This window comes from Taurulus bubalis, assembly GCF_910589615.1.
Source record: "Taurulus bubalis genome assembly, chromosome: 2".
Taxonomy (NCBI): Eukaryota; Metazoa; Chordata; class Actinopteri; order Perciformes; family Cottidae; genus Taurulus; species Taurulus bubalis.
Genome location: NC_136590.1, coordinates 36,219,262 through 36,244,561, shown reverse-complemented (window position 1 = coordinate 36,244,561; position 25,300 = coordinate 36,219,262). Strand labels below are relative to the sequence as shown.

Below are 25,300 nucleotides of genomic sequence, written 5' to 3'. Positions count from 1 at the left end.
GAAATAGAGTTGCATAAGTCATAGTATTGGCTATAGGAATCACAGAATATGAATTATTAGTCCATCCGGATATCAGTTCAACAGTCCAGACCAATGTGGTTAAAGTCCACCGCAAAAATTCCACTCCAATAATACATTTACTCTTTTCAACCACCTTTTTTTTAACTTTAAAGTTACGTTAATGCATGTGTTCCAATTAATAAGACACAACAGAATGATCATCAATTTAAATGATTTATACGCCTTTGAAGACTAGATATTGGAGTGAGCACTTATTGTCATATCATATTGTTTTAGTTAATTAGGGTTGACACTGTTAAGTATCCATTTCCTCTATTGTATTATCGTATTTTCTATGGTTATTAGAATGTAATCTAAAAATCGCTATTTAAAAGGACATTCATTGAGCAACTTTTCACCCCCTCTGCTGTAACTTCCACAACATCACTGAGAACATTCAAGTCCATCTGGTTACTTAGTTGCCTCTATTTGTTTGTTTTTATTTTCTTCAGTGACTCAGCATCTGCTTCATTTCCTCCAGCTCCTCTCTGGCCCCTGAACATGGGAAAAGCCTTGAGAGATCAATAGTGGAGTCTTTCTCCCACTCTCTCTCTCTCTCTGTGTGTCTGCGTGGGCCAAATTGTTCCTGTGGGACGCCTGAAGAAATGGCTCGCATGGGTTTGCTCACTTCCTGTGGAACATAGTATGTCTCTATCCTATCATTATAATCCACCGTGCTTAGTCATATTATCAGAAACTTAAGTAACCTAAGTTATTCAACAGTTTTGAATAGTGGAAATACACACTGTTTGTGCACCAGTGGTACAGAGCAGGAAGCCGGAGGACACAAGGTCTTTTAAATCTCCTCCTCCTACACCACATTGTATTTCCTCCCTGGTTTAGACTCTTAACACCTGCTTTACGAGTAGACACAGCTCAGGAGACTCACTGCATCGAAGGGGTTTGGTCTGCAGCTTCCTCCTCTGATCATCTGGTGCGGTCCAGCTGCGGTCCAGCCAGCTCTTTCAATCAATGGAAATCCTGTAGGAGTGAATACATCTCAGGGACTCTCTGAAGCGGTTCTGAACTTTGACACCAATGCCTCTCTTAATATAGAGTTTATTTTCTCTACTCATAGGGTTTGTCTGCCAAAAAAAGAAAAGAGAAAGAAAGTTAAAAAAAAAAGTACTTCAGTGAGACGTAATAGCACATTTTAGAGGGCAGTGCCGATGCCGGGTTCCCCTTCTGTAACTCTGCTCTCAGGGAGGAGAAGGGGTTGGGAGGAGGGAAATAGCAGAGGAACTCAGTGAGGGAATGAAGAAAGCTAGGAGCAAGACATAAACAATAATGTGGACACTGCTCTACGGATAAATACACCTCAGACAAATTTATGGACCTAGCTGTTGCCTGGACTCTGTAGAGTAGAGTAATGGTAAGAGCTGCATGCCTTGAAAGTAAGCATTGAAGTTAGTAAACTGTTGACTGTGTTTGCAACACTGTTGTGATTCTGTTCTGCCTATTTTTTAAATCATCTCATCCTTCATAAAATAACAATCTATTTATTTCATTCATCATGTTTAATGTCGATTTTGTCAGCGTTCGCTCTCAGCAGAAATCATTTCTCTTTAAAAGTAGCAGCCCAGACCGTGTGGCTGGCGGTGTCTATTTTCAGAAGCTCATGGCAACTCTGAAGGGCATAACTGCCCCCATAATCACAGGTTACAGTGGAAGGCCCTGCATTTGCAAGCACTAAAATTATTCTCTGGCCTGGGTGTGTACGTTCAATCACTGAGGCTTGTGGGAGCGGGAGCACACGTGTGCACATGTGTGTGTGTGTGTGTGTGAGAGAGTCAGACAGCCAGAGAGACATTACCCTGCCCACTGTCCTGTCCTGTGTCTGACTGCGTGGCTCAAAGAGGGCTAGTGTCGACAGCCAGTGGGCTGACAGCAGGGGCGTGAGGGCTCCAGTGTCAGTGGTGAACAGAGGGGACGCTCTGTTCTCCGTGCCACTGGGTCCTCTGAGACCCGCACACTGGACGTGATTGTCAGATATGTGTGGTTTCATGCGGCGGCTTTGTCTGCAGTGACATCAGACAATGATAGAACGCCCTGTTGTCTCAACCGGGGCTAAAGTGGGAGCACAGCAGCTGTGGATGGTTTTTGGCTATTTATTTATTTATTTTTCTCCCAATAATTTGACTTAAACGGTGATGTCAGCATGGAGCGACAAAGAGCCCAAGCATTTGTCTTTGATGTTGGTGTGCGAACGGGCTGATGTGGTCACTTCCTGACCTACAGACACGTGTGAAATTAAAGGAAAAAGATGAATAAATGAGAAACACAAATTATTGAATGGTTTCATGAGTATGAACATGATGTGAATCATATGCTATTACCTTCGTAGTCACTATATGCCAAGATATTTTCAACACAGTCAGACGTCTTGCACCAAATGCAGGAATATCTTTTGGAAAGATGGTGTTTGTTCCTCCAGAAGAGTTTCAGAAACTTCAGCTTCAGACAGATCATTAAAGTAAAGAAATGGTAGACACAACAGACGCTAGACAGCAGGTAGTTGTGTCTCACTCAGTTTGTCTTGGAATGCTGAGCTGATACTAAATTGTTGCCAGGGCAAGCAACCCATGTGGGTGATAGAGAGAGACACAGATTCCAGCTTTTAGTAGAAAAACATGGTGAGTCATCTGGGCTGCGTATGCGTCTGTGTGTGATTGTTTGAGGTCCGTCTGGTCCTGTTTCCCTCTCTTCTGATGTGAGCCGCGATGAGCAGACAGCTGGATCTAATCTGCAGCGTCTGTCTGCAAACATGGAGCTTGTGTGTTTGTGTGTGTGTGTGTGTGTGTGTGTGTGTGTGTGTGTTTGTGTTTGTGTTTGTGTTTGTAAGATGTGTATGTGAGTCACAGTGACTCATCGTGGGCGATGATCGGACCCCTGATGTGTGAGGGAACTGCACAGCTCATTCATACCTTGTGCTCCATCTCAAAAGTACAATTGTGATCTTACTTCCAGGCTGTTGTCAAATGTGGAAAACCAGCAATCTCTCTCAGATTGAGGCATAACTCTTCTTGATGGATCATTTTGTCTGGTGAAACAATTACCCAGGATAATGGTTTAGTCACATGGGCTTATAAGTGGGGCAGGAGGTTGCTAAGGAAAGTACTGTTCCCATTGTGGTACAACTGTAGTAGCAGTATTCCCAGAGCTCCCATTCATGCCCCTCTCTCCCTCCCTCTCTCTCTCTCTCTCTCTCTCTCTTTCTCTCTCTCTCTCTTTCTCTCTCTCTCTCTCTCTCTTTCTCTCTCTCTCACTCTCTCACTCTCTCACTCTCTCTCTCACTCTCTCTCTCTCTCTCTCTTTGCATGTGTGTTCGCTTCAGGATCTTCATGTGTCAGATCAGTCTGACAGTCCAGATGAGATGGAACGTGCGAGCAGGAACAAAGTCGAACATGGGAGACAGACGCATCAGGTCTTACAGGTGAGTCATTTATCAGGATTTACAGGCGATACAACTGGTGTGCTAAATCCTGAGAGACTGACTTTATTAATAATTATATATGCTGTGAGTCAGCAAAAAGCTGAGGAGTAAATGATTCATGTAATAATTCTACCAATCAGTGCTCGCAGTAAAAATGGACATATCTACCATTACATTACATTACAAATATCTACATATCAAATGTAAAGACGTGGTTATTTCTATGCTCTGTCTCTCTGATATGGGCCTTGCTGTTGTAATCCTCTTTATTTCTAACAAGTAAGTCTGACTTTTTAATGAAACAATCTTTGATTACAATGATACATATATAGGATCATATAATGATGTTTTTTTCCTCTTGGTTTTGTTTTGACAGAGCACTCCTTTAGACCTGTTTGAGACAGGCAAGTCCCTGAAAGTTCAGGCAGAGCGCCCCCACCTGGTTAGTTTGGGGAGTGGACGCTTGAGCACAGCCATCACCTTGCTACCTCTGCTGGAAGGTAAACACGTGTGTGTGTGTGTGTGTGTGTGTGTGTGTGTGTGTGTGTGTGTGTGTGTGTGTGTGTGTGTGTGTGTGTGTGTGTGTACGAGTTGGCACATCTCAAGGAGTTGTTCCTGATTAAGAATTTCCATAATAATTGAGAGCTTGTTAAACTGCCTAATCATGCAGCACCACTACCTTGTTAACGTGGCTAACTAGGAGAAGCTAATCGTATCAGGGAACATCATTTTAACCTCCATGGTAATCTCCAGTCTGTAAAGCCCAGACTGCCAGGCTCCTTATGTTATTGTTTGCAAATGTAGACACTTCCACAAGCATGCTATTCAAAATAAGTCTGTAAGTAGGCAGCACGTCATGAGTGATGAATTGACAAAAACTGATGCCACCTTACCTTCTGGCCATCTTGTTACGTCGCCAAAGTTGCAATTACACCCTTGTCTGGGATTTTCTTGCAGTACTGAGCTTTGACACCACAGAGGAAGAGAGAGAGAAGAGTTATTGACTTCATAACACTTGAGATATAATGTATTTGTGTCCATCAGCTATCACATAAAAATAAATAGTGTGACAGTTAAATCTCCTGCACTCAGACAGCAATATAAATACAACTGATGGTCAAACTGCTACACATAAAATAGTTGATGGGTGTATTACTTTCCTTTAACAAGATTCCTTTCATCTGCCGGGCTCAGCACACCTCTTGAAACTAACACCTGTTTTCCAACATTCAATCCCGGGTGACTCCATTTGTGACCGTGACCCCTGAAATGACCCCCGTACTTCGAACTAAACCCAGGAATACTTCAGAGAAGTCTTCACAGGTCCACATGGGAGCTCCTGTAACCGACGCTGAGCAAATCAACGTTTTCTCTTGTTGCAGGGAGAACCACGCTGGGCAGTGGAGGGACAGATATCCCTCTGCAGGGCCCCGGCATCGCGGCTCAGCACTGCTACATTGAAAACCAAGCAGACAGCATCACCTTGTACCCATGTGGAAACCAGTGCTCTGTAGATGGCCTTCCCATCACCAAACCCTTTCGCCTGACACAAGGTAGCTCTGTCACAGCCTGAAGTGATGATTGTTGGTGTTAAAGCTGTTTCTTTTTGCATTTTATATCAATCCAGTTGCTTAAAAAACAAACAAGCAGATTACTAGTGATTGTGTAGGACAGCAGTGTATATTGTGTCTACTATAGGCAGAGATTCAGTAGAGGTTTTTATTTGTTATGCTAGCAGTGTGGTTCTAGTGAAATGCCTTACAACCATTGGCTGGGTTGCAATAAAATGTGGTCCCCTTCTGGATGAATTGTCATAACTTTAGTGAATCCTTCACATTTTCATCTAGCATTGTTGCAATTTGTTCACTGCTGTAGTTCCTGACGAAATAATAGTAAAACGAGAGATATTCCTATCAGACTGAGCTGTATCCTGTCATTTGTGCAATTAGCAAGTGTTAGCATGCTTCATGCTGAGCTAAGATGGTCATTATAGGAGACATCACACCTGCTTCCAATCAGCATCGTTATTGAGAGCCTGTTAGCATGCCAATGTTACCATTTAGCTCAAAGTATTGGCTATAGCTCTGTAATTATCTAGGAAATCACATTGATGTTCAGTCAGATGACTGAAATAATGATGATTAAAAGAGTAAATCCATTGCAGTAATTCATACTCATACATAAATTGAGTTCTGATGAGCTTTACAAGCAAGGTGGACGATAACAATGCCTAGCTTCACAAAAACAAAACAGTCCCATGTCTTTCCAGTAAAAATACTTGCCATTAAAAAGACATAACAGTCCCACCATGTCTTTCCAGTAACATGCATGTCATTAAAAAGGCACAACAGTCCCGCCCCCTCAGTCCCCCGTCCATGGGATCCGAGCCAGCAGCTACACCAGAATGTCATTTGAAGCCGGGCAATCAGCTGGTGTGTGTGGAGGCAGCAGCTGCTGAACAAGAATACTTCAGGCTTTATGCAAAGGACTCATGACATTTTGAATAAAACAACCCAGGAATGGAGGAAACTACTTAATTTCTATCACACAGAACAATATTGCAGCCATGTGGACCTTTGACTTCACTTTAAAGGATGAGATAAATATTAAACTCCCCGTGGAATATCCAGAATTTGAAACAAAACCTCAGCGTGCGACTCTCATGGAATACATCAAGCATTCTTGAAAGCCTTTGGAGAGGAAATGCAGGGAAAGGAGTTGATTTCACTTACTGGTTAATTACACGTGAGTTAAAAATAGTCCGTTTATTGATGTATGGTAATAAACAAATAAACAACAATAGTAGAAATGTTAAACTCTTTGCAAAGTCTGTGCCACAAAGACTGTTTCTTCTCTCATGCTGGATTAACACTTGCTTTATCTCATGTCAAGCTGCAGCGTTGTGAACATTTAACGTTTAAAAGTATTTTACAGAAAAATCTGTCTATAAGCTCACACCTCCTATTGTGTTGATTATGTGACGCTTTTAAGCCAGACAGTATTGTGAAACTGTTTCAACACACTCAGGTACTATACCTGTAAAAAAAAAAACTGCAGCCATCTTTGACATATTGAATTAGTTAGCCATTTAAATTGAAGGCTGAAGTTACTCATAGTTAGTAAATATGAAATAAAAACAAGTTAATCAGTCAGTTAAATATTTGTAAAGCAGTGTATTGGTGGTGTCAAAGCTTTTCCTCCTTGAAGATGTGAACTAACTCATCACTGACAGCTTCCTACCCACACGGTCTCTTTCCTGGCAGGGTGCATGCTGTGCTTTGGTCAGTCGGTCTTTTTCCGCTTCAACCATCCAGAGGAGGCCCTGCGGATGAAGAGCTTGCTGCCTGGAGGAAGCCATGGACTGAGCACTACAAGAACTCATCCTACAGGTAGGAGACCGTGCTTTCATAATTACACAACACCTAGCATCAGATTGAAGAGTTCCTGTGTGTAAGTCGCAAGGTTGTGTTCATACTCATGCATGCAGTTAGTAAAAATAACTAATCAGGAACCCAGAAAACACTGGTATGCATGACGGTTGTACAGTTTCTTCAGTAGTTATTCTGAGCTGAGGAAATGCTTTGGGCTAATATTCAGTCATAGTTATGTTCTTACCACTTTTGTGTACAAATCAAATCACAAATGGTTACTGAGGTGATATCTAATAAGCATTTTTTTTTTTTTACGTTAACGCAGAACTGACTTACATTCTCATGTCAAAAGGAAACAATTTTTTTTATAATATTGTATTTGTTTTTCTGTTACTCAGATTTAATACCTTTTTTTCAGCTCTTTTCATATCTGCGGCACAATTGGTCTTGAAGTCTGACTGCAACATTGGAATTAGAAATAGCTTGTTCAGGGCTAATTATCTTTGGCCTACATTGTGATCTAGTTCATTTAAATCTGTGGTTTTTCGCTCTAGGTGTGACCCCATTGTGACTGAGGATTGTTGTAACCTTTCTTTTTACAGTTACATTCAGATGACGTTATATTGTTCTGTCCCGTTAATTGCTTTGACTGTTTCCTCGAGCTGTTGATGATATTTAGAATCCATTCTCTTCTGACCTTATTGGTTGGGCTGTCAGTGCGTGGTTGGGCTGTCTGTGCAGTAAGAGCCACCACACCCTTCCCTGTGTGTATGGCCCACTATTTCCTGACCAGGCCCTGATTTCATCTGCTCTGAATGAGGTAGACCGCTGCAGCTTTTATATTTAGCAGCTTCAGATCCCTGTAGGATTACAACACAACTGAGGAGTGCATCCCGACTGCCGGGTTTGGTTCAGACAGGAGAACTTGGGCTCCAAGACTTTTATCACTATTTAAATTGGGCAACCAGGACACTGTGTGTGTGTTCAGGCATGTGTATTTGTCCTTTTAAGGGTGACCCCCTTTTGACCTAAACAGCACTGACTGTGGGGTCAGTAGGCAAAGACAACACAGGACAGATCCCTCCAACTGTGTTTGTTTATGTGTGTTTTTGCAACTGTCTTTTAGGGTGTCCTCTTCCTTGATTCAACAGGAATGCTCATTCACAAGTGTTTCTGTCTCTCTGTGCAGAGTCTCAAAGTGTCCTGAACGGGAACCATCGGTCTTTTTCGAGCAACGGTGACTCCAAAATCAGCAACATATCAAAGAACCTCCAGGACTCTTTGGTGCTGAAGGTTGGATCCGGTAAACACCCCTTTCCTCAGCCCTCTCATCCAAGTATGCTCAATGGGAAAAACGGCTCCATGACCGAGGACTCCATTTATGAAAACAGCAGCAGCTTTCTGGGCCACAACCTCGGGAACAAAACTTCTCCAGTACCAGCGCAGTCTGCTCATACCAACCACACTCCGGTCCCCCATCCACGGACCTCACTCTCTGTGGCCTCAAGCACTACGAGCGGTGCTCAGTGGGCCCAGGAGAGCCCAAAACTTCTTCGAAGCACAAGAGCAGAGGCCCCGTCAAGCCCCACACCACCAAACAGGGGGTCAGGACAGGGCCCAGTCAAATTTTCAACAACAGCTCCATCCAGCCCTCGAGTAAGAGGTTCTTCCCTACAGAAGAGATCCCCAAGTCCTATGCGAGATCAGCACCTCTCTCATGGTGAAGTCCCTCAAAGGCTCAGGACTCCAGAGCCGATCGGGTCCACCAGCCTGAGAGAGCTTCCTCCTCTCAGCCCTTACATGTCCCGCAGAGCGACTCCAGGATCGCAGGACTCGACTTCCTCCCTCGCCTCACAGGGCTTCACTGTTAAAGGCGTCCCAGAGGGACTCCAGGGCCACCTCAAACTCACAACTACTTCAAAAGAAGAAGCCTTGAGGGCAATGTATGCCCAGGGTCCATCACCACGCTCTGGGCTGGAGAAGGAGTCTGGAGGCAGGCAGTTAAGGTCTGGACCGGGAAGTGCCATCATGTCAGGCCTGGGTTCTCTGTCTGGTTCATCTCCTCTTGCTAGCCCTTGTAGCAAAAGAAAGACTTCCAAGACAGGATCCTCCAGCAAAGAACAGAGTCTTGTGAAACCCTATACCCGCGAACGCAAAAACAGCATCTCCGAGATCAGTGACAATGAGGACGAGTTGCTGGAATACCACCGCTGGCAGAGAGAGGAGAGGCTGCGAGAGCAAGAAATGGAGAAACTGGTAAGTGATCAGCACTTTGGATATGACTTCACAGCAGATATGACATCATAATATTAACAATAATTGAGCCCCAATCTCGATGCTGATGTGCACTTTGCTCAGGAAGTCATAAAGAAAACATTTGCTGCTCTGGTCTGTCCTTGTTTATTCTACATCCTGTGGACCAGCGGAATTTGTATATACTTAAAATCTGCTATTATTAGGTGAACATCCCTTAAAACAAGCTGACAAGTAGAGCCACAGCTGTATCCGGGTGTGAAAACTGTTTGCAAAAAACATCTTTTTAAAAAGACATATAAAACATCCAGCAGACACAGAGCAACAAACACGTGCAACAGTCAAGTGAAGGTGCTGGGACCGCTGGCATGGCAGACACCATGTCTGCATTCAGATATATTTTCTAAATCTCCTGGCATACATCCATTAGCTCATCTCCCCAAAGCATTACTGGCATCGTCAGCCCATGTGGCCCGAGTAAGACGGGGTGAACATTCCTCCACCAGTCTTCAGGTCCAGAGCGGAGGGCGAGGCTGCATATGGTTCAAAACTATATTTATCAAAAGGAAGAGTGGCTTTTACTTTCAAAGCTGTCGTGCTCAACTGAAGGCTCTTTCTTATTCGTACCCACATTAGATCATAGACTGCATACTTGTTATCCATCCTGAGTCCACACCCAACAGCCCCCACCCCACCATTCTTCAGCCCCCTCCCAGCCTACTTCTGACAGCTGAAGGGACCATAGGGAGAGGAGGGGGTGGGGGTTCCCGCCCCTTCATGTCCACAGACTATTTCAGGAAAAGGTTTCTGGTAACAAATAAGATAGTTACCGACAACATGCATCAGAGTTGTACTGATAGCTAGAGTTGGACTGCTGTGGATACAGTATGGTCCGTGTTTGTGTCGAGTCATCCAGCATAGGTAGATAATTTAAGACATCCCTTCTAATACATAAATAGATAAAGAGCTGATATTTCTTGGCCCAAGAAAGTGTTAGTGATTTTGCTTGTAATCCTTATTTGGAATTTCTTCCCAGCTTTGATATTATGCTACATTCATAAATCATACAATTATCGAGCTGCAATTTTAGATTTATTGGCTGAGGTTTCAAGTGATGTTTGGCTATGTTGTGTGCAATGCTAATTCTCCTAGATGTGATGTTAGCATCATAGTTAGCGCACAAAAACATGAGAGTGGTATCGATCTTCTCATCTAACCCTCTGAAAGAAAGCGAATAAGTCTGTTTCCTAAAAGGTCACTTAAAAAAAGTACTTTCAGGCGGCTCTGCATTATTAGTCTAGAAGCTCCATCATATCACCTCTTTGCTTCTTGCTATTTCTGTTGCAGTTGTGTGTGAATAGTTTGTATTGCTAGATAAAATGCATTCAATGACAAACCAGCTGATGTGGTGAACTAAGTGTTGGGTCCCTGACTATGTTCGTGGTCTGTTTCGTATCGCAGCCTTGAAAGAAACACACAAAACAGATCATCTGTAGACCTACAGATGAGAGAGACAAAGAGAGGATTTCCTCACAGTGGAATGAATGCCCTACATTTGGCACACTGCTCTCTTTGGCACAGTTGGCACAGCCATGCAGGATTTTTTTTGTTATCTCACTTTACTGAACCCAACCTACATACATAAATATTTCTGCACTTTAAAAAGAAGCCCATGCGGCAGTTATCCCTCAGCAAAAGTAAAGGGCATAGCTAGAGAGGAAGCAATGTGATTGAAAAGTTAATTTTAGCATTAATTCCACTGAGAGGAGGCCAAAATGTGGGTTTGCAACAGCATATTTCTATTTGTTAGGTGGTTCTGGTTGATTGAGAAGATTTCTATGGTAATACAACATTGAAATTGCAATAAACAGCAACATTGCAGTAGTAATGAGGCAAAGGAGTTTATTTCAGTGCTACACTATTTTGCCCCTACAGATGACCTGCATTTTGGACAATGTTTCTTTTCTTGTGTCTGTAACAAAATCAGCCATAGATAACATAACATAAAACAATATAAAATGTTAGTTAATAGCTTTAGAGGTGCTGGTTGGCAGATTTATTTAACCTTCAGATGGAGCCAGACTAGCTGTTCCCCCTGTTTCCAGTCTTTGAGCTGAGCTAACCTAAGCTAACTAGCAGCTGGCTGTAACTTAAATTGAACACACAGTATATGAGGGTGGTATGGACCATCTCGTCTAGCGCTCTGCAAGAAAGTAAATTAGCATATTTCTCAAAATGTTTAACTATTGCTTTAATTAATAATGGTTAATGCAACTGTCAAATCAAAAAGATTTGGTTAATTGTTGCTTTATATGTTACTCCTCTGAAGTCTGAAGACAGGAAATGAACCAGGCAAACAGCATAAACTACTTTCTAAGCTGTAAATCTTGCTGTTGAAGTCAATGTCTATGACAGAGTTCATGTAGTTATTTCAACAGCCTGAATAATTTAAATACCAGACAAAAGCATCCTGCCAACACACACACCAACACACACACCAGCCACAATTCCCAGTCGTACAAGATTCCTAATTATTGCTTCACCAGTCTGCACATTTATTCTGGTCGATCAAAGCAAACCTCTCATTGTTTGAAGGGATGGGAGACAGCAGACTGGCCACAAGCTAGAACCATGTGGCATAGCAAGCAAATACAAAACATGACGAAGAGACAAAAAAGAGCCACGTTGAAAGCATCTCTCATTGAAGTCAAAAACAAACGACAACTGGTGTAGTGAAACCAAAACTTGCCAGCGTTTTACATTGATGCTTCTTGTCAGATTCTGTCATCAACAACTTTGGCTCTGACAGGTTTTACTAGAAGCTCCCTCCTGAGAGACAAACTACGTCAGCTTTGGCCCTCCTGCTATCAGGTTACAGTTGTCCCGCGCCAGTGGCTGAGGGACAGCTGCCTAAATGGGACAATGTCACACAAGGACACTTGCAGCTTATCTGCAATACGATCTATAATGTAGGACAGGCCCACTTACGTCTCGCATCTCTTCTGTAGGAGCGACAGAGGCTGGAGACCATCCTCAATCTGTGTGCAGACTATAATCACGACGACAGTGCTGCGGAGCTGGCTGAGGTGATGAGGGGTGGGCTGTTGGGGGCCGCTAGAGGAACCTGCTCGAACACAGCAGGGGGGGTGTCCCTTCAGGGAGTAGACAGACCCCAGAGGCTGAGAGAGAACGATGAGGACACCCAGAGAGAGGAGTCTAGCAGCACAGAGAGCACACACCAAGAGGTAACAAACACATTCATGAGGGCATGCATTACATTACGTCTGATTAGGAATCTTCAAACAAAGTTGTATATATGTTCCCTCAGTGTGAAGAGCTGCTAGCCGGTCAGGAGCAGGTCTACCTGGAGGAGGAGAGGAGCAGGATCTTGTCCAGGGTTGATGACTTAAAGCACAGAGTCAGTGAACTGGAGCTGCAGCTACAAGAGACCAAACAGGAGGCCAACACACACACACACACACACACACACACACACACACACACACACACACACACACACACACACACACACAAGCTTGTATTGCTTCTCGATCAACCCTTAAAGTGAGACGAGGGGAAGCTGTTTCCCCTTGAAGGATTTAGTGAGCTTGACAGGTGGTGTGCCGATTCTGACTCCATGCTGGTCTCTAGGTGGAGATGGAGCAGGCCCTGCTGCAGGCAGAGAGGCGGGCAGAGCAGGAGCAGGTGGAGGCTGAAAATGAAATCATTTCTCAGCTGCAGCTCAAACTCAGCCAGCTGGACAATGCCACCCAGAGAGAGAAGGACAAGGTGGGCACCCAGGAAAAAAACAATACAGGAAATGTTGTCGGTTTGCTTACAGCCACTGGTCTTCTAAGTACAGTTTGCACGTGAATGTTCCTGAGCATCTGCGTTTGACTGTATAAAAACTCAATCCTTCCCGAATTTGCAAACAGTCTATATCTTTTTCTCAGATCTCAACTGACATGCGCTGCTTATCCATTAGCTGTGTGTCCTAAAACACAAAGCACAAACTGTCTTCTCTTTGAAGTGTCCAACAGCTTTTAAAGTTTTTTCAAGAGACAAAAACATCCTCAGTGGACATCTTTTAGCTGGATGGGGCCGACACTAAAATGTTGATTCAGATGTGCATGTCACTTTTCATGGTTCTCCCATTTTAACATTGTGTGGATCATTACGACCTCTCAGCACACCTGCCATCCTAACCTCTGCTTCAACCCTCTAATACTTTAACTGCTCCGGCCTGTTAGCTTGGCTGCATGGATTTGAGTTATCTGTGATTTTTTTTCTTTCTTCCTGGGATGGTGTGTGTCTGTGCGTGCGCGTGCGTGCGTGTGTGTGTGTGTGTGTGGACCCAATCGTGTGTGTGTGTGTGTCTGTGTGTGTGTGTGTGTGTGTGTGTGTGTGTGTGTGTGTGTGTGTGTGTGTTTCTATGTGTTTTTAGGGCAGGGCTAATGTGTCGGCTGAGCGGACGGCCCTGGAAAAGCAGAGGAATGAGTACAATGAGCTGAAGAGGCAGTTTGATAAGTGCCCCTTGTCTCTAAGGGAACAGTTACAGGAGCAGCTCAGCAGGGTCAGTGTTCTCACGCAGCCCACTGGCTGGCAACAGTGAGTTATGATATACCAAATACCACAGTTGTGTATGATCTGCACAGAAACGGCCGCAGACATAACGCTGACTCTGTTTTGAAGCACTCAGAGCCACTAAGTATGCAGACTGTGCATTTCCTCTTTTTCTGCTGTTGCCTCTCATTATCTAAACATATAAGGTTATACATGCAAGTAAACACTAAGCAATGCTTTGGCTACTCCAGCAGCACTTTTAGACTGTTGCTTAATCTCGGCTGTTCCCTCATTCTGGATGCTTGAAATGTCAAATGCAATTAGTAATAATCAATAATTTCATTAACAGCTCTGCTCTGAAAGTTTGCATGCCTTTTAATGATTCAATTCACATTCGCACACTTAATGATTACAGGCAGATTAATGTCAGATTTAATGGTCTAACATTTTGGCTCCTTCATTGTGGACATTAAAGGACAAGGCTGGTATTTTGTATACATTTCTCATTGTGAATAAATCCCATGAAAACACCAAAACCAAGAATGTATTAGTCCATCCCTCAATACTTTCCAACCTCTCCAGCCTGAAGAAACCCTCAGTTGCTACTGAAGATGTAACTAGGGAAAGGTAATACAATCTATCAGGCTTTGGATACACAGATAATACTTAATCATTGATGGTTTTGGTCTTTTATGGGATTTTGTTAACAATAAGAAACATAGCAGATATTGCAAGTCTTATTATTTGATACCTCTGTCTGGCATCAAACTGTGAATAACCTGCATGCATGTCTGTACGTGGGCAGGGAGCTGAAGCTCTGGAGTCTGGGACCAAGCAGTTTGAGGAGCTGGAGTTCTGCCAGCTGGAGGAGGAGAGCAGCCTGGAGGAGAAGAAAGAGACTCAAAGCTCGCAGCTTCACCAGGAGCGAGCAGAGTATCACTGCAGCGTGGCCAAGAGGAAGGTGTGGATGTAATTGTAGCAGAAAATACAATTATGTTTGTCAAATATGATCGGCAACTTGAGATTAGATGTCAGCGTGACATCATGGTTTGATTTGCAGGAGAAGATGACCGCTGTGGAGGCACAGGTGAAGCAGCTGGGGTTCCAGGCGGCTCATGACTGTGAGAGGATGGCTAAAGACAGGACGGTGACTCTGCAGCTGCTCCACAAGGTGAGCCTTTCACCGTTAATGAACCTATCCGAGAGTATAGGCATGTATTTAATTCATAAGAGTGATGTATGGCAAGCTGTGAAAGCGTCTCTATGTCCATGCTGGTTTTGCATTTTAGGAGCAAGACAGGTTGAGTGCCCTGGAAAAGAGGTACCACATCTTGACAGGAGGGAGAAACTTCCCAAAGCCCAACAGCAGCATGAAAGAGGTGAGCGGGAACATGTGAGACATGATCTCACAACCAGCTGTTACTAAGCTAGAGGAGGAGTACAACAACAACACACACTTCCTTCCGAGGGGATTTTGTTTTAACTTAAATTAACTTTTTAAAACAGGGATTTCTACACATCAGCGAACCTGACCTTGTTTATGTGGACGGTCCTCCTCATAGCCCCTGTCCCTCCTCTGCCTCCTCCTCCTCCTCCTCTCACATACCCTCCCCTGAACTTTATCCTGTTAGGCTACAAGAGGTAAACCTCGACAAAATCATCTTTGTAACAACACCTAACAAAAGGCTAATAAATGCCTGTGCTGCCGTTTCTACGATAGAAAAACCAGCATGTGGTGTGTTAGCAAATACTCACAAACAACAGCAAAGCTTGCAGTTTGTTTGTTGTTGGGTCAAGTTCCTGCCATTCTCTATATATTGTACGGTTACACGTTCTAGAATTAAAGCAATAGAGGATGCAACAAGAAACAAATGAAACTTGGAAGATGACCTTTGGGACGATTAAACTGTAACGTGACTGCCATCCATGTTAATTTCAAAGATAGAGACCAAGAGTTGTGAAGCCCACGTGTTTGCTTTGCATGACTTTTCTAAGCGTCGACTGTTGCCGCCTGCAACCTTCTCATCCTGTGTTTTGGCTGTTGCTGCAGGAGTACCTCAGGCTCTCTGATGTCTATAGGATGTATGGAAATGCTTCTATGCAGCCTCACTCTTCCTCTCCTGCTGCTCTCCACTGTCTCTCCTTCGCTGTAGGTCCGGCTCCATGTGAGGTAGACACCCCCTCTGCTTTCTGCCATACTCTCTGTTCTTCTGACTCCGCTAAATACTGAACCCACCTATACGCACATTTACAATATCTCAAATCATCCTCTCTAAAGATTTGTCTTCTTAATGTTCGTTTCCACTTTCTACTCTCTCCCTGATCTGTAAATGTATGTGTGTGTGTCTGCATTGACTGGTTGTGTGTGTGTGTGTGTGTGTGTGTGTGTGTGTGTGTGTGTGTGTGTGTGTGTGTGTGTGTGTGTGTGTGTCTGTGAAGGAGTACATCACAGTCAGTCAGTTAAGCCAGATCTTCGGGATGCAGAGAGTTGATTCCTCCTCTTCTTCCTCTATTCCATCATTCCAACTTGCCTCTTCTGAATCCACCTTCTCGTGCCACTCAGCTGCATGTGGTTCTTCCTCCTTTCTCTCTGCGCAGGTTTGTTATTCTCTCTTCACTGGCTTTTAAAAACTGAGGACACCATTCAGTTTCTCCAACATTGCAGCCTTCCACTGAACAATTACTACTGCGAGGACTGTTTTGCGTGTATCTTTCTACCTGCTTGTTGCTTCTGTCACTGATGCTGGCGCTGCTCCCCTCCCCTCTCTTTGGCTGGATGTTTTTCATCACCTCAGAGCCAGCCTGAGCTGAGCGGGAATGCAATGCCTCCTATTAACCTCGAGCGCTGGTACCAGGACATCATGGCTGCTGGAGAACCTCAGTCATGTCCTCCACCACTGCCTGCAAAGTCTTTTTCCACACGCAGACACAGTCAGGTAAATGATCCACTCTGTCTCGCACTAACAGCAGGCCAGCACATTGCATTGCCAACACACTGTCTTGAGCCCCTGAATACAGGCGATCTGCACACTAGCCACTCGACTATCCATATTATTATGACTTGGAGGCCCTCTAGTGGATGAAACCAGACAGGGCAGTATTTCTTGAGTTTCAGGAACTTTGCTTTGATTTGACAATGACAGATGCTAATATTGGTCTTATCTTAGTTGAGTTCCTTATCCTGCAAGCATTAAGTAAAGCATGTTATAACTTGCTGTAGAAAAATAAATAATGCTCCATGTAGACATTCAATTCATTGTTGGGCTTAGCTGAAGATGTGAGATATAGCAGAACATTAAGTAGCTCAAAATTAAGTACAGCACTTGAGTAAATATATTTATACTGCCCAGATGCAGAACCCATGAACTAAAGTAAAAAAAAAGTATCTAAATATCTAAAATCTTCCACATCAGGACAAAAAAGTAGAAGAGGTATGCATTGTTTTGGGAGCAAAAGCACATCAACTTCTTCTTTAATTGTGAATAAACAATGAGCAGATCTCATTCCTCTCTCAGCTATTGAAGTCCAAATCAGATGGTGAGGTTGCACAGGCGGGGTCGTGCACCCTGCCGCACCCTGCTGCTCATGAGAAGAACGCATCCACCAAGGTGAACACAACAGTTCAATTAACATGCACATCGTAAAACAAACCTTCTATGTCGTTACACATGTGATACGTTCGATGTATTTTTCAGGGGTTACAGTTAATGCTGAGAGAGATGTCACAGACACTTGACATGGACTCCAGGAGAAGGTTGGCTCTGCAGAGCAAAGGTACGTCTCATCTCTTTAGCATAGTGGTTCTCAAATGGGGGTATGTGAGATTTGTACAAAAAAAAGAAGAAGTATTTCAAATTAGCATGCATTAAAAAATCCTTTAAAAATAGTTATTTAATGAAATATAGGTGTAAGTTCATGAACTGAATTTTATATATTTTATATTAAATCAGACACTGATGGCACTGTGTATTACATCTTTTTTTCAACCAAAAATGCTTTGCGCTGTTTAGAGGGTACTTGGCTGAAAAACATATTTAACAGGGGGTACATCACTGAAAAAAGGTTGAGAACCACTGCTTTAGCACACTGGAGGGTTTTCACCTGGCCTTCAGGACGGAACTGTGGGAATGGATGTTCCCAGTTTACTGAGTTGAACATTACATTACATTTCAATTAGCTGATGCTTTTACCAAAAGCGATTTACAATAAGTGCATTCAACCATGAGTAAGTGCCATTAAGTGCTACTTTAGTTGTGATTATAATCAACTGGTCGCAATGGGTCGACACTGTCAGTAGAGGGCACTGTGAGTCTGTGACGGCTGTCTCTGCTCCCACAGACCTGTCTCCCACAGTGCATCACTCCATCCTGCATCACCGGGCGCCACCGAGTGGCAGCCAGGCGTACGACACCCTGAGCCTGGAGAGCTCCGACAGCATGGAGACAAGCGTCTCAACCGGCAACTCCGCCTGTACCCCAGAAAGGTGAGAGACTGGGAGATGTGCAATGGGCTCTGTTTCCATGGGAACACTCCAGTCTGCCCCGTCTCCCAGGAGAAGGGTCACTGCGCTTTGTTCCCGTGACAACATGTTTTGTTACACGTGTGCTCCAGTGACTAAGGCACAGTGGCTGTTGCCATGCCAACCTTCTCAAGTTTTCCGTGTTTCGCGAAGTTCAGAATTCAAAGATGTTTACGGCTCACGGAGGAAAGCTTCCTCTTTCCCTCTGCTGTCGGTGTTTGGTTCACTTTTTTCACCCAGAGTCTCGTCGTAGCCATCAGACGCTCCTTCCTCTGTGTGTTGCAGCGCCTCCGGGTTGGAGGCCCAGAGGATCGAGGAGATGGAGAAGATGCTGAAGGAGGCGCAGCAGGAGAAAGCCAGACTGATGGAGAACCGAGTGAGTGGCGAATGCTCGTGGTGCAGAGTTTGATCAGTTATGACTTCACTCACGCTTTTCATGTTTCAACACGATTAATCAATTACTCGAAAATGTACCTATACTATTTTGATAATCCAAAAATTATTTTAGCCATTTTTCAAGCAAAAAAGCCCAAAATTAGATAGCTCCAGTGTGAAGACTTCTCTGTGTCCCATATGATGGTAAACTAAATATCTCTAGGTTTTGGACTGTTGGTCCAATAAAATGTATGAATCTTCACGGGCTGTGAAATATTATAACGGCCATTTTTTACTATTTCTAAACATTTTCTAAACAAAACCATTTCCTGATTATTCAATAATGAAAATTGCCGTTAGTTGCATGCCCTGGTGTTAACTGGTAACATGTATGTTATTGCCTCACCTCTGGCGTAACGAATGCTGTATAGAACATATATAAGATGGTTTCAGAGGTGAGAGAGGTTTGAAATGGACCCACACTCACACTTAAAAGTAATATTTATGTTTCTGGCAAATATTAAAAACATTATTAGATGAGATTATTTTATGGAAACACATTTTGTTGCTGGCCTTATTGATAAAATCATACAGCATTTCAACATATCCATATAGCAAATGTATGGAAATCACATAATTAAAGTGCAAAATGCAATAAACTTACAATTTGTATGAAATAATTCATTTTAATTGATCAATTCCCCTGAAAGTTGATGAGCAATACCTTTGAATTACCGCAGGAGTCTCCTGTTGAACAGATAAAATACACAGTGTATCAAAGTGATTCACTCAGCTCCAGGTGGTGAAATGATGTTGTAAGTAGTTTGTTTACCTTTGTATTATTTCTACATGTTGAAACAAAGTATACCTGTATGTAAGTATCTGAAAGCTGCAAAGGATCATTTTACATCAGCAAAGCTTACCCAGACTTTAGGGATTTATTTGACAAAACCCTGGATTGGGACTTGAATCCTCATGTGCCTCCTCTGACAGTCACTCACTTTGTATTGCAATATTTGCCTACCATTTACATATTCTCCCTGACTCCCTTTTGCCCCTGTTATTTTCTCCTCTCTTCTCCCCATCTGTTACTCTTTCTCCTCTCCTGACGCTCCCAGGAGAGGGAGGTGCAGGCTCGGCGGCAGATGCTGGAGGAGGAGCGCAGGAGGCGAGAGGAGGCCGAGCGGAGGCTTCAGGACGAGACGACCCACAGGCTGAGGCTGGTGGAGGAGGAGGTGAAGATGAGAGAGAAGCACTTCTCCCAGGTCAGTGGAGCAGCGGGAGGAGATGGGCGGCGGGAAGAAAAGAGAGGAGGGAACTGGAGACTTGGGGAAGAGGATGAGATGCGAGACAATAAAGAGAGGCTGGGAATATGGGAAGATCAAAGATTGTCAAGGAAGGGAGAGAATGGAGGGGAGGGAGAGAGGAAGAACAGAGAGAAAAATAGATGGGGGCACAAAATATAATATACACATGATTAAAGCTTTAATCTTGCCAGAGTGTGTTTAACTACCAGTTGTCTGTGGTATAAGTATGTAAACAAATATCCTTAAATCATCAAGTACGAACCAGTTCTGCAGCTCAAGAGAGCATTTTAGTGTCGTTAAGCTCTTTGTTATGGTTCACTCTCAGTGCTCAGGCAGACAGCTGTTTTCTCATATAAAGCTCTAAAAATCCACTGTACACCACCTGCTCAGCCACAAAAGCATACAAACTCAATTAGTGACTAGCTGGTGAACACGGGCCGCATTTAGCAGCTAAAGAGAGTTGGAAGTTGGTAGAGGCCAAAAAAAGTGAATATTGGACCCATATTCATCAATAGACAGAACCAGGACTCCGGATGAATGCATGAGTTGTCTCCTCTTCCTCACTTGGTCATCAGCATTAAAAGCCTCACGAAGCCTTTTCTTCACAGGCCCGTCCAATGACGCGCTATCTGCCGAACCGTAAGGAGGAGTTTGACTTGCGAGCCCACGTGGAGTCGTCCGGCCACAGCATAGACACCTGCCCCTTCGTCATCCTCACAGAGAAGATGTGCAAGGGCCACCTGGTGAAGATGGGCGGCAAAATCAAATCGTGGAAGAAGCGCTGGTTCGTTTTCGACCGCATCAAGAGGAACTTCTGTTATTACGGGGGTGAGGATGCAATGATGTTTCATCATGGGGCTTATTTGTTGAATTATTATATCACCTGGGCTCATCAGCAGGAGCTCACTTTAGCGGCAGCCCTGTGTGCTCAACTCTCAACACATCCCAACAAAAGGAGGCACGACAGTAACACCATAACTACGGCTGTTACAACCTGAAGATAGATCCTATGTATTTGACGTGATTCAGTCACACAATTGAAACAGTCTTGATTCAGTTATGAAAAGTATCCACAGAGGAATGAGTGTCTATAACTATGAGGTGTGTTGCAGTTCATTCTAGTTATGAGGAGTTCTGGAAACCAGTCTTCTCTAGTTTATAGTTGGTACGGGGAACTTTTAAAGTGAACCTGTCACTATAAAAGTACACACTGGTAATATTACCGAGCATATAGTGAAGTTCAACATTTGCTAATACTAAGAAAGACGAAGAAGCCAAGAGCTCACAAAAGTTTCAAAGGCAGCAGGGAACTATTAAGGAGCTCTTAAAGAGAGAAAAGTTGTATTATATTTGGCATATTGGCAAAAATTCTGACCAGTTTCAGGCGCACAGGGTCTTCATCAGAATGGAAATAGTAAAAACGGACTAATTACACCAGGTAGGTACTCTCGATAGACAATGCACCAGAAATAAAGATATATTATATATTTAAAAAAACATAATGACACTGTCTCTCAAAGTCTATTTCAAAATCAGCAAATTGAAAAAAACACTTCAAGAGCAACTTTGAGGCCTAAAGGTTATACCCTGTGTTAAATACTACCGTGCCCTCTGCACCAACAGGATCCTCGTATATGTTCAGCTTCTGCTAACTTGTTCCATTCAAGTCTCCGGCCTCGTTGACAGAAGATGAAAGCGGTGAAACCGGTTTGCTCACATAAGAGTCCACTCGTATGTCGTATTCATGAACTCAGAACTTCATGTTGAAGAGTTGCTGTGCATCAAGCCGGGACCTGATTTATTCAGTTCACCCGGCAGCAGTGCCGGGGCTCTTCTGAGAAACGTACACTTCGCTCCCTTTGCTGTGTTTTTCAATAAAACCCGACTTCTGTCCCGACCGGCGTTTATTCATCTGGAACCAAACACTAATTAAAGCTGCACTAAGTGGAATTTCCCGCCTCGTTCTTGTGTGTTAAAAGTCAGTTTGTAGTTTGCGTCTATCAGTCTGTCTCCTGAATTTGAAAAGAGAACAGTTAGTTTTCTGAATAATTCCTGAGCGTGTTTTTGAGGCATTATTTTACAATCAAGTTGAAAATAGAACCCATGTATATTTTCATTACTGTGGCCCCTGTTCTCTTTGCTCCGCTCTCTCTCTCCACTCACTTGCCTAGCCTTTTCACCCCCTTACTCCTGACGAAGATGATGGTGATGATGGTGATGAAATAAGATGCAATACTTTCTCTAGATGTGTTTTTCTTGGGGAGGAGGCTAGCTCCTGGCTTGTTCGTGACTAATAAAACGAAGCTCACATTTCAAAAACATTTATCTCATTACTAAGCAGATTTGACTTATGGAAACGGGAAAGCAGGAGAAAGTGTCAGACGTATTTCAAAAGATTGCTTTTAATTGTTGCGGGATGTTTGTTTCTTAGCCGGGCGCTACAGTGTGCACGGAAGAGACAAAAAGGCCGCTGTTTATTTGAAGAAGAGTGGAATCCAGAAACTCTTTGAACCAATTATATTTGATGAAAATTGATCTTTAATGTGAGGAAACTTAAATGCCTACAGTTTAGCCCCGAACTAGAGAAACCCATCAGTGCGTCTGTTGAGCTTCATCCGCATAGTTTCCCAAACTCCTCTGTGAGGAGTGACTTTAACTTGCTCAAAGGTATTCTGGGAGAAGAGAGAACAGCAATCTGTAGGACTGGACACAAGGTCTGACCTGCAGGAAGAGAAAGTGTTGATCTGATCTGATATACAAAAGAGAGGCATTTCTTTTTAAGATTTACAAAAGATCTCAAGTCGTGAACCTCGCCAGCAGGGAAAAGGCTGAAAAAAACCACAAAGACAATCCAGAAAGTACGACTGAAGAAAACAAGTCAAATTAATGGGATGGTAAAGACTTCAGGCATAGCTTGAAATAGACTTACACTTTTAATTAACTTTTACTGTGATACAGTGCGGCTCATACCTATTCATGGGTTATGTGATGCTGGGAAAACGAGTTAACACCTTTCAGCTTTAAATGTTATTGCGTCTGGTTCCTCCAGAGTTCCTCTGTTTTACTTACTTACTTACAAACGTATTTCATGGCATGATTTTATCTTTTGTGGAAGTTTAAACAAATTATATTTATGAAATTATACAAATGTTCTCTTTAAAGTAATATGGTTAAGTCACACTTAACAATCAATGCAATTCACTATTGAGTTGTTTTCATTCAAGTCATCGCTGATTGAAGAGGCAGAAGGAACTCTGTCCAAAAATAAAGATGTTTTGCTCAAGTAGGAAATTAAAAAAAGAAATAGCTAATCACAATCTGATCTTGGATAAATTACCCAAATGTACAACTTTTACTCACCATTATTGGCATTACACTTGATCCATTCGGAGGGGTTTGCATTTTCTGTCTGCCTTGTTTGAAAAAAGAATAATAATTTTGTGCTTGGTTTTTAATTCTTTTTCTGAAACAATAATTTCTAAATTGATATTTTAGGCGCACAAGGAAATGTAGTTTATTTGCTTGTTTCCCCCCCAAAATGTTTTGTTTGTTTTAGAGTAAAATGGCTTTCATGTCATTGAAAAGGCCACATGTTTTGAGATACAATATTGTAAAATAAAATATTATTTACCATCCATTGATGTAAAAAATATTTGATCCCAAAAAAGAAAAAAAAGACTGCCGTTTATTTTTTGACCAAAGACAAACATGAAATGTATCCCCGTCACGGCTGATTGCTCTGTCTGCTTGGGCTGACAGAGGTCTTGCATCAGTAAAAGGCGTAATGTAATGTAATGTAACTTAATATGTTTTATTCCCCATTTTCTCCTCTCAGACAAGCATGAGACCAAGCTGAAAGGACTCATTTACTTTCAGGCGATTGAAGAGGTTTATTACGATCACCTACGCAGTGCCAACAAGGTAATCAATACTCTTTTTTTTACATTTGTTATTATTCAGAACTTCATCCGCGATTTTATCATGTTTCAATAGATGTTTATTATTTTTTAAATGTAACAATAAATATAGTGGATTAAAATCTGAAGGGTTTGATTCCAAAATGCTACAGATTCTCTAACATTTCCCCATAATAAACTTTTATTTTGTACTATGATGGCAGATATGCTCATTTTAGAATAAAGCTGCATGTTTACAGTCACTCACTCAGAAAATATTGTCAGAAGTTTTTGAGCAGTAACTAAAAACATTATTAAAATTGTATTATTAGACTGGATTATGTGGTTTTGTCTTCTTAAATTGAACTAGTTCGTCATCTTAATTTGCATAAGTGCATTATGTTACAGGCAATGAAAACGGTTGAAAACAGACTATCCAAACAAAATTCATTTTACATTGTTCATGTATGCTGTTATATATTTTGTTTTGTTCTCAGAGGAAAAAAATGCAACAGGTGCAGCTTGTAGTCTGAAAAGTCTCCCCCTTCTCCCCGTTATCCTCCAGAGCCCAAACCCATCTTTGACCTTCTGTGTGAAAACCCACGACCGCCTCTACTACATGGTGGCCCCATCCCCGGAGGCCATGAGGATCTGGATGGATGTCATAGTAACGGGCGCCGAGGGCTACACACAGTTCATGAACTGAAGGACCACTGGGGGATCTGGAGGGTGACGGGGACTAAGCGAGCAACACGGACACCTGCGAGCCAACCAGTGCTGCTATCTGCCGGAGCCGAAGCTGAAATACAAGATACATGGCCCGTTGAGGTGCACACGGATGGACGCTTGAAGAGATTAATAATCCGGGGCCTGATGCCGACGAGCAAATGAGGGTTTAGTAATGACCATTTTACTGAATTAATGAGTTGTATTTATCTTTCAGGCACTAAGAGAAGGAAAAGAAAGGAAACGTGCCAATGGATCTATGAAGGGAGCTCTCAAAGTTACCAAAACGTATTGTTACTATCATTTTGGAGGTTTCAGGAGGAACACTTCTTACTTCATATAAACTCAAACGGTGTCCACCTTGAAGCCGATCTATGCATGCAGTGTTTTCACTCTAATCGTTGCCTTCCCCCCACGACCCCTTTTTGATAAATTTGTACTGAGTTTAACTTTTCTCAAAGGAAAAAATAAACTCTTGACATTTCAAAACACTAAAAGGTTAACAGATTTTAGTCACAAATATTCAAAAAATATTTTAAAAGTCATATATCTTATTCAATTAAACCTTACTTGGAGCCAAAACCTTTATGTAATTTTTTGTCAGATTTTTACAACGCAAATGATAATATCACTATATATTGTGTTATATATTGGTTTATTCAGGCAAGTAACACAACATTAATGTGTCTGTATTTCAGGTCAAAGAAAACCTTCTATAAATATTTTAACAAATTTCATAAATTATAGTCCTGTAATGATATTGTAAAACTACCATGTACATGTAATAAATAAAAATA

At 42.7% G+C, this 25,300-nt stretch overlaps 1 protein-coding gene across 1 annotated transcript; it reads left to right on the top strand.

The window, feature by feature from the left end:
- Positions 1-1,312: 1,312 nt before the first annotated feature.
- Positions 1,313-25,300, top strand: phldb1a (pleckstrin homology-like domain, family B, member 1a). Its single transcript, XM_079233282.1, has 25 exons — positions 1,313-1,432; positions 3,395-3,493; positions 3,870-3,993; positions 4,876-5,046; positions 6,757-6,882; positions 8,054-9,120; positions 12,126-12,362; positions 12,446-12,577; positions 12,769-12,906; positions 13,562-13,690; positions 14,486-14,641; positions 14,741-14,851; positions 14,970-15,059; positions 15,187-15,321; positions 15,731-15,850; positions 16,120-16,278; positions 16,476-16,616; positions 17,196-17,288; positions 17,376-17,454; positions 18,019-18,163; positions 18,485-18,575; positions 19,693-19,839; positions 20,490-20,709; positions 23,717-23,802; positions 24,343-25,300. The coding sequence occupies exons 1-25, from the start codon at positions 1,430-1,432 to the stop codon at positions 24,481-24,483; spliced, it is 4,140 nt and encodes a 1,379-aa protein (XP_079089408.1). The 5' UTR covers positions 1,313-1,429; the 3' UTR covers positions 24,484-25,300.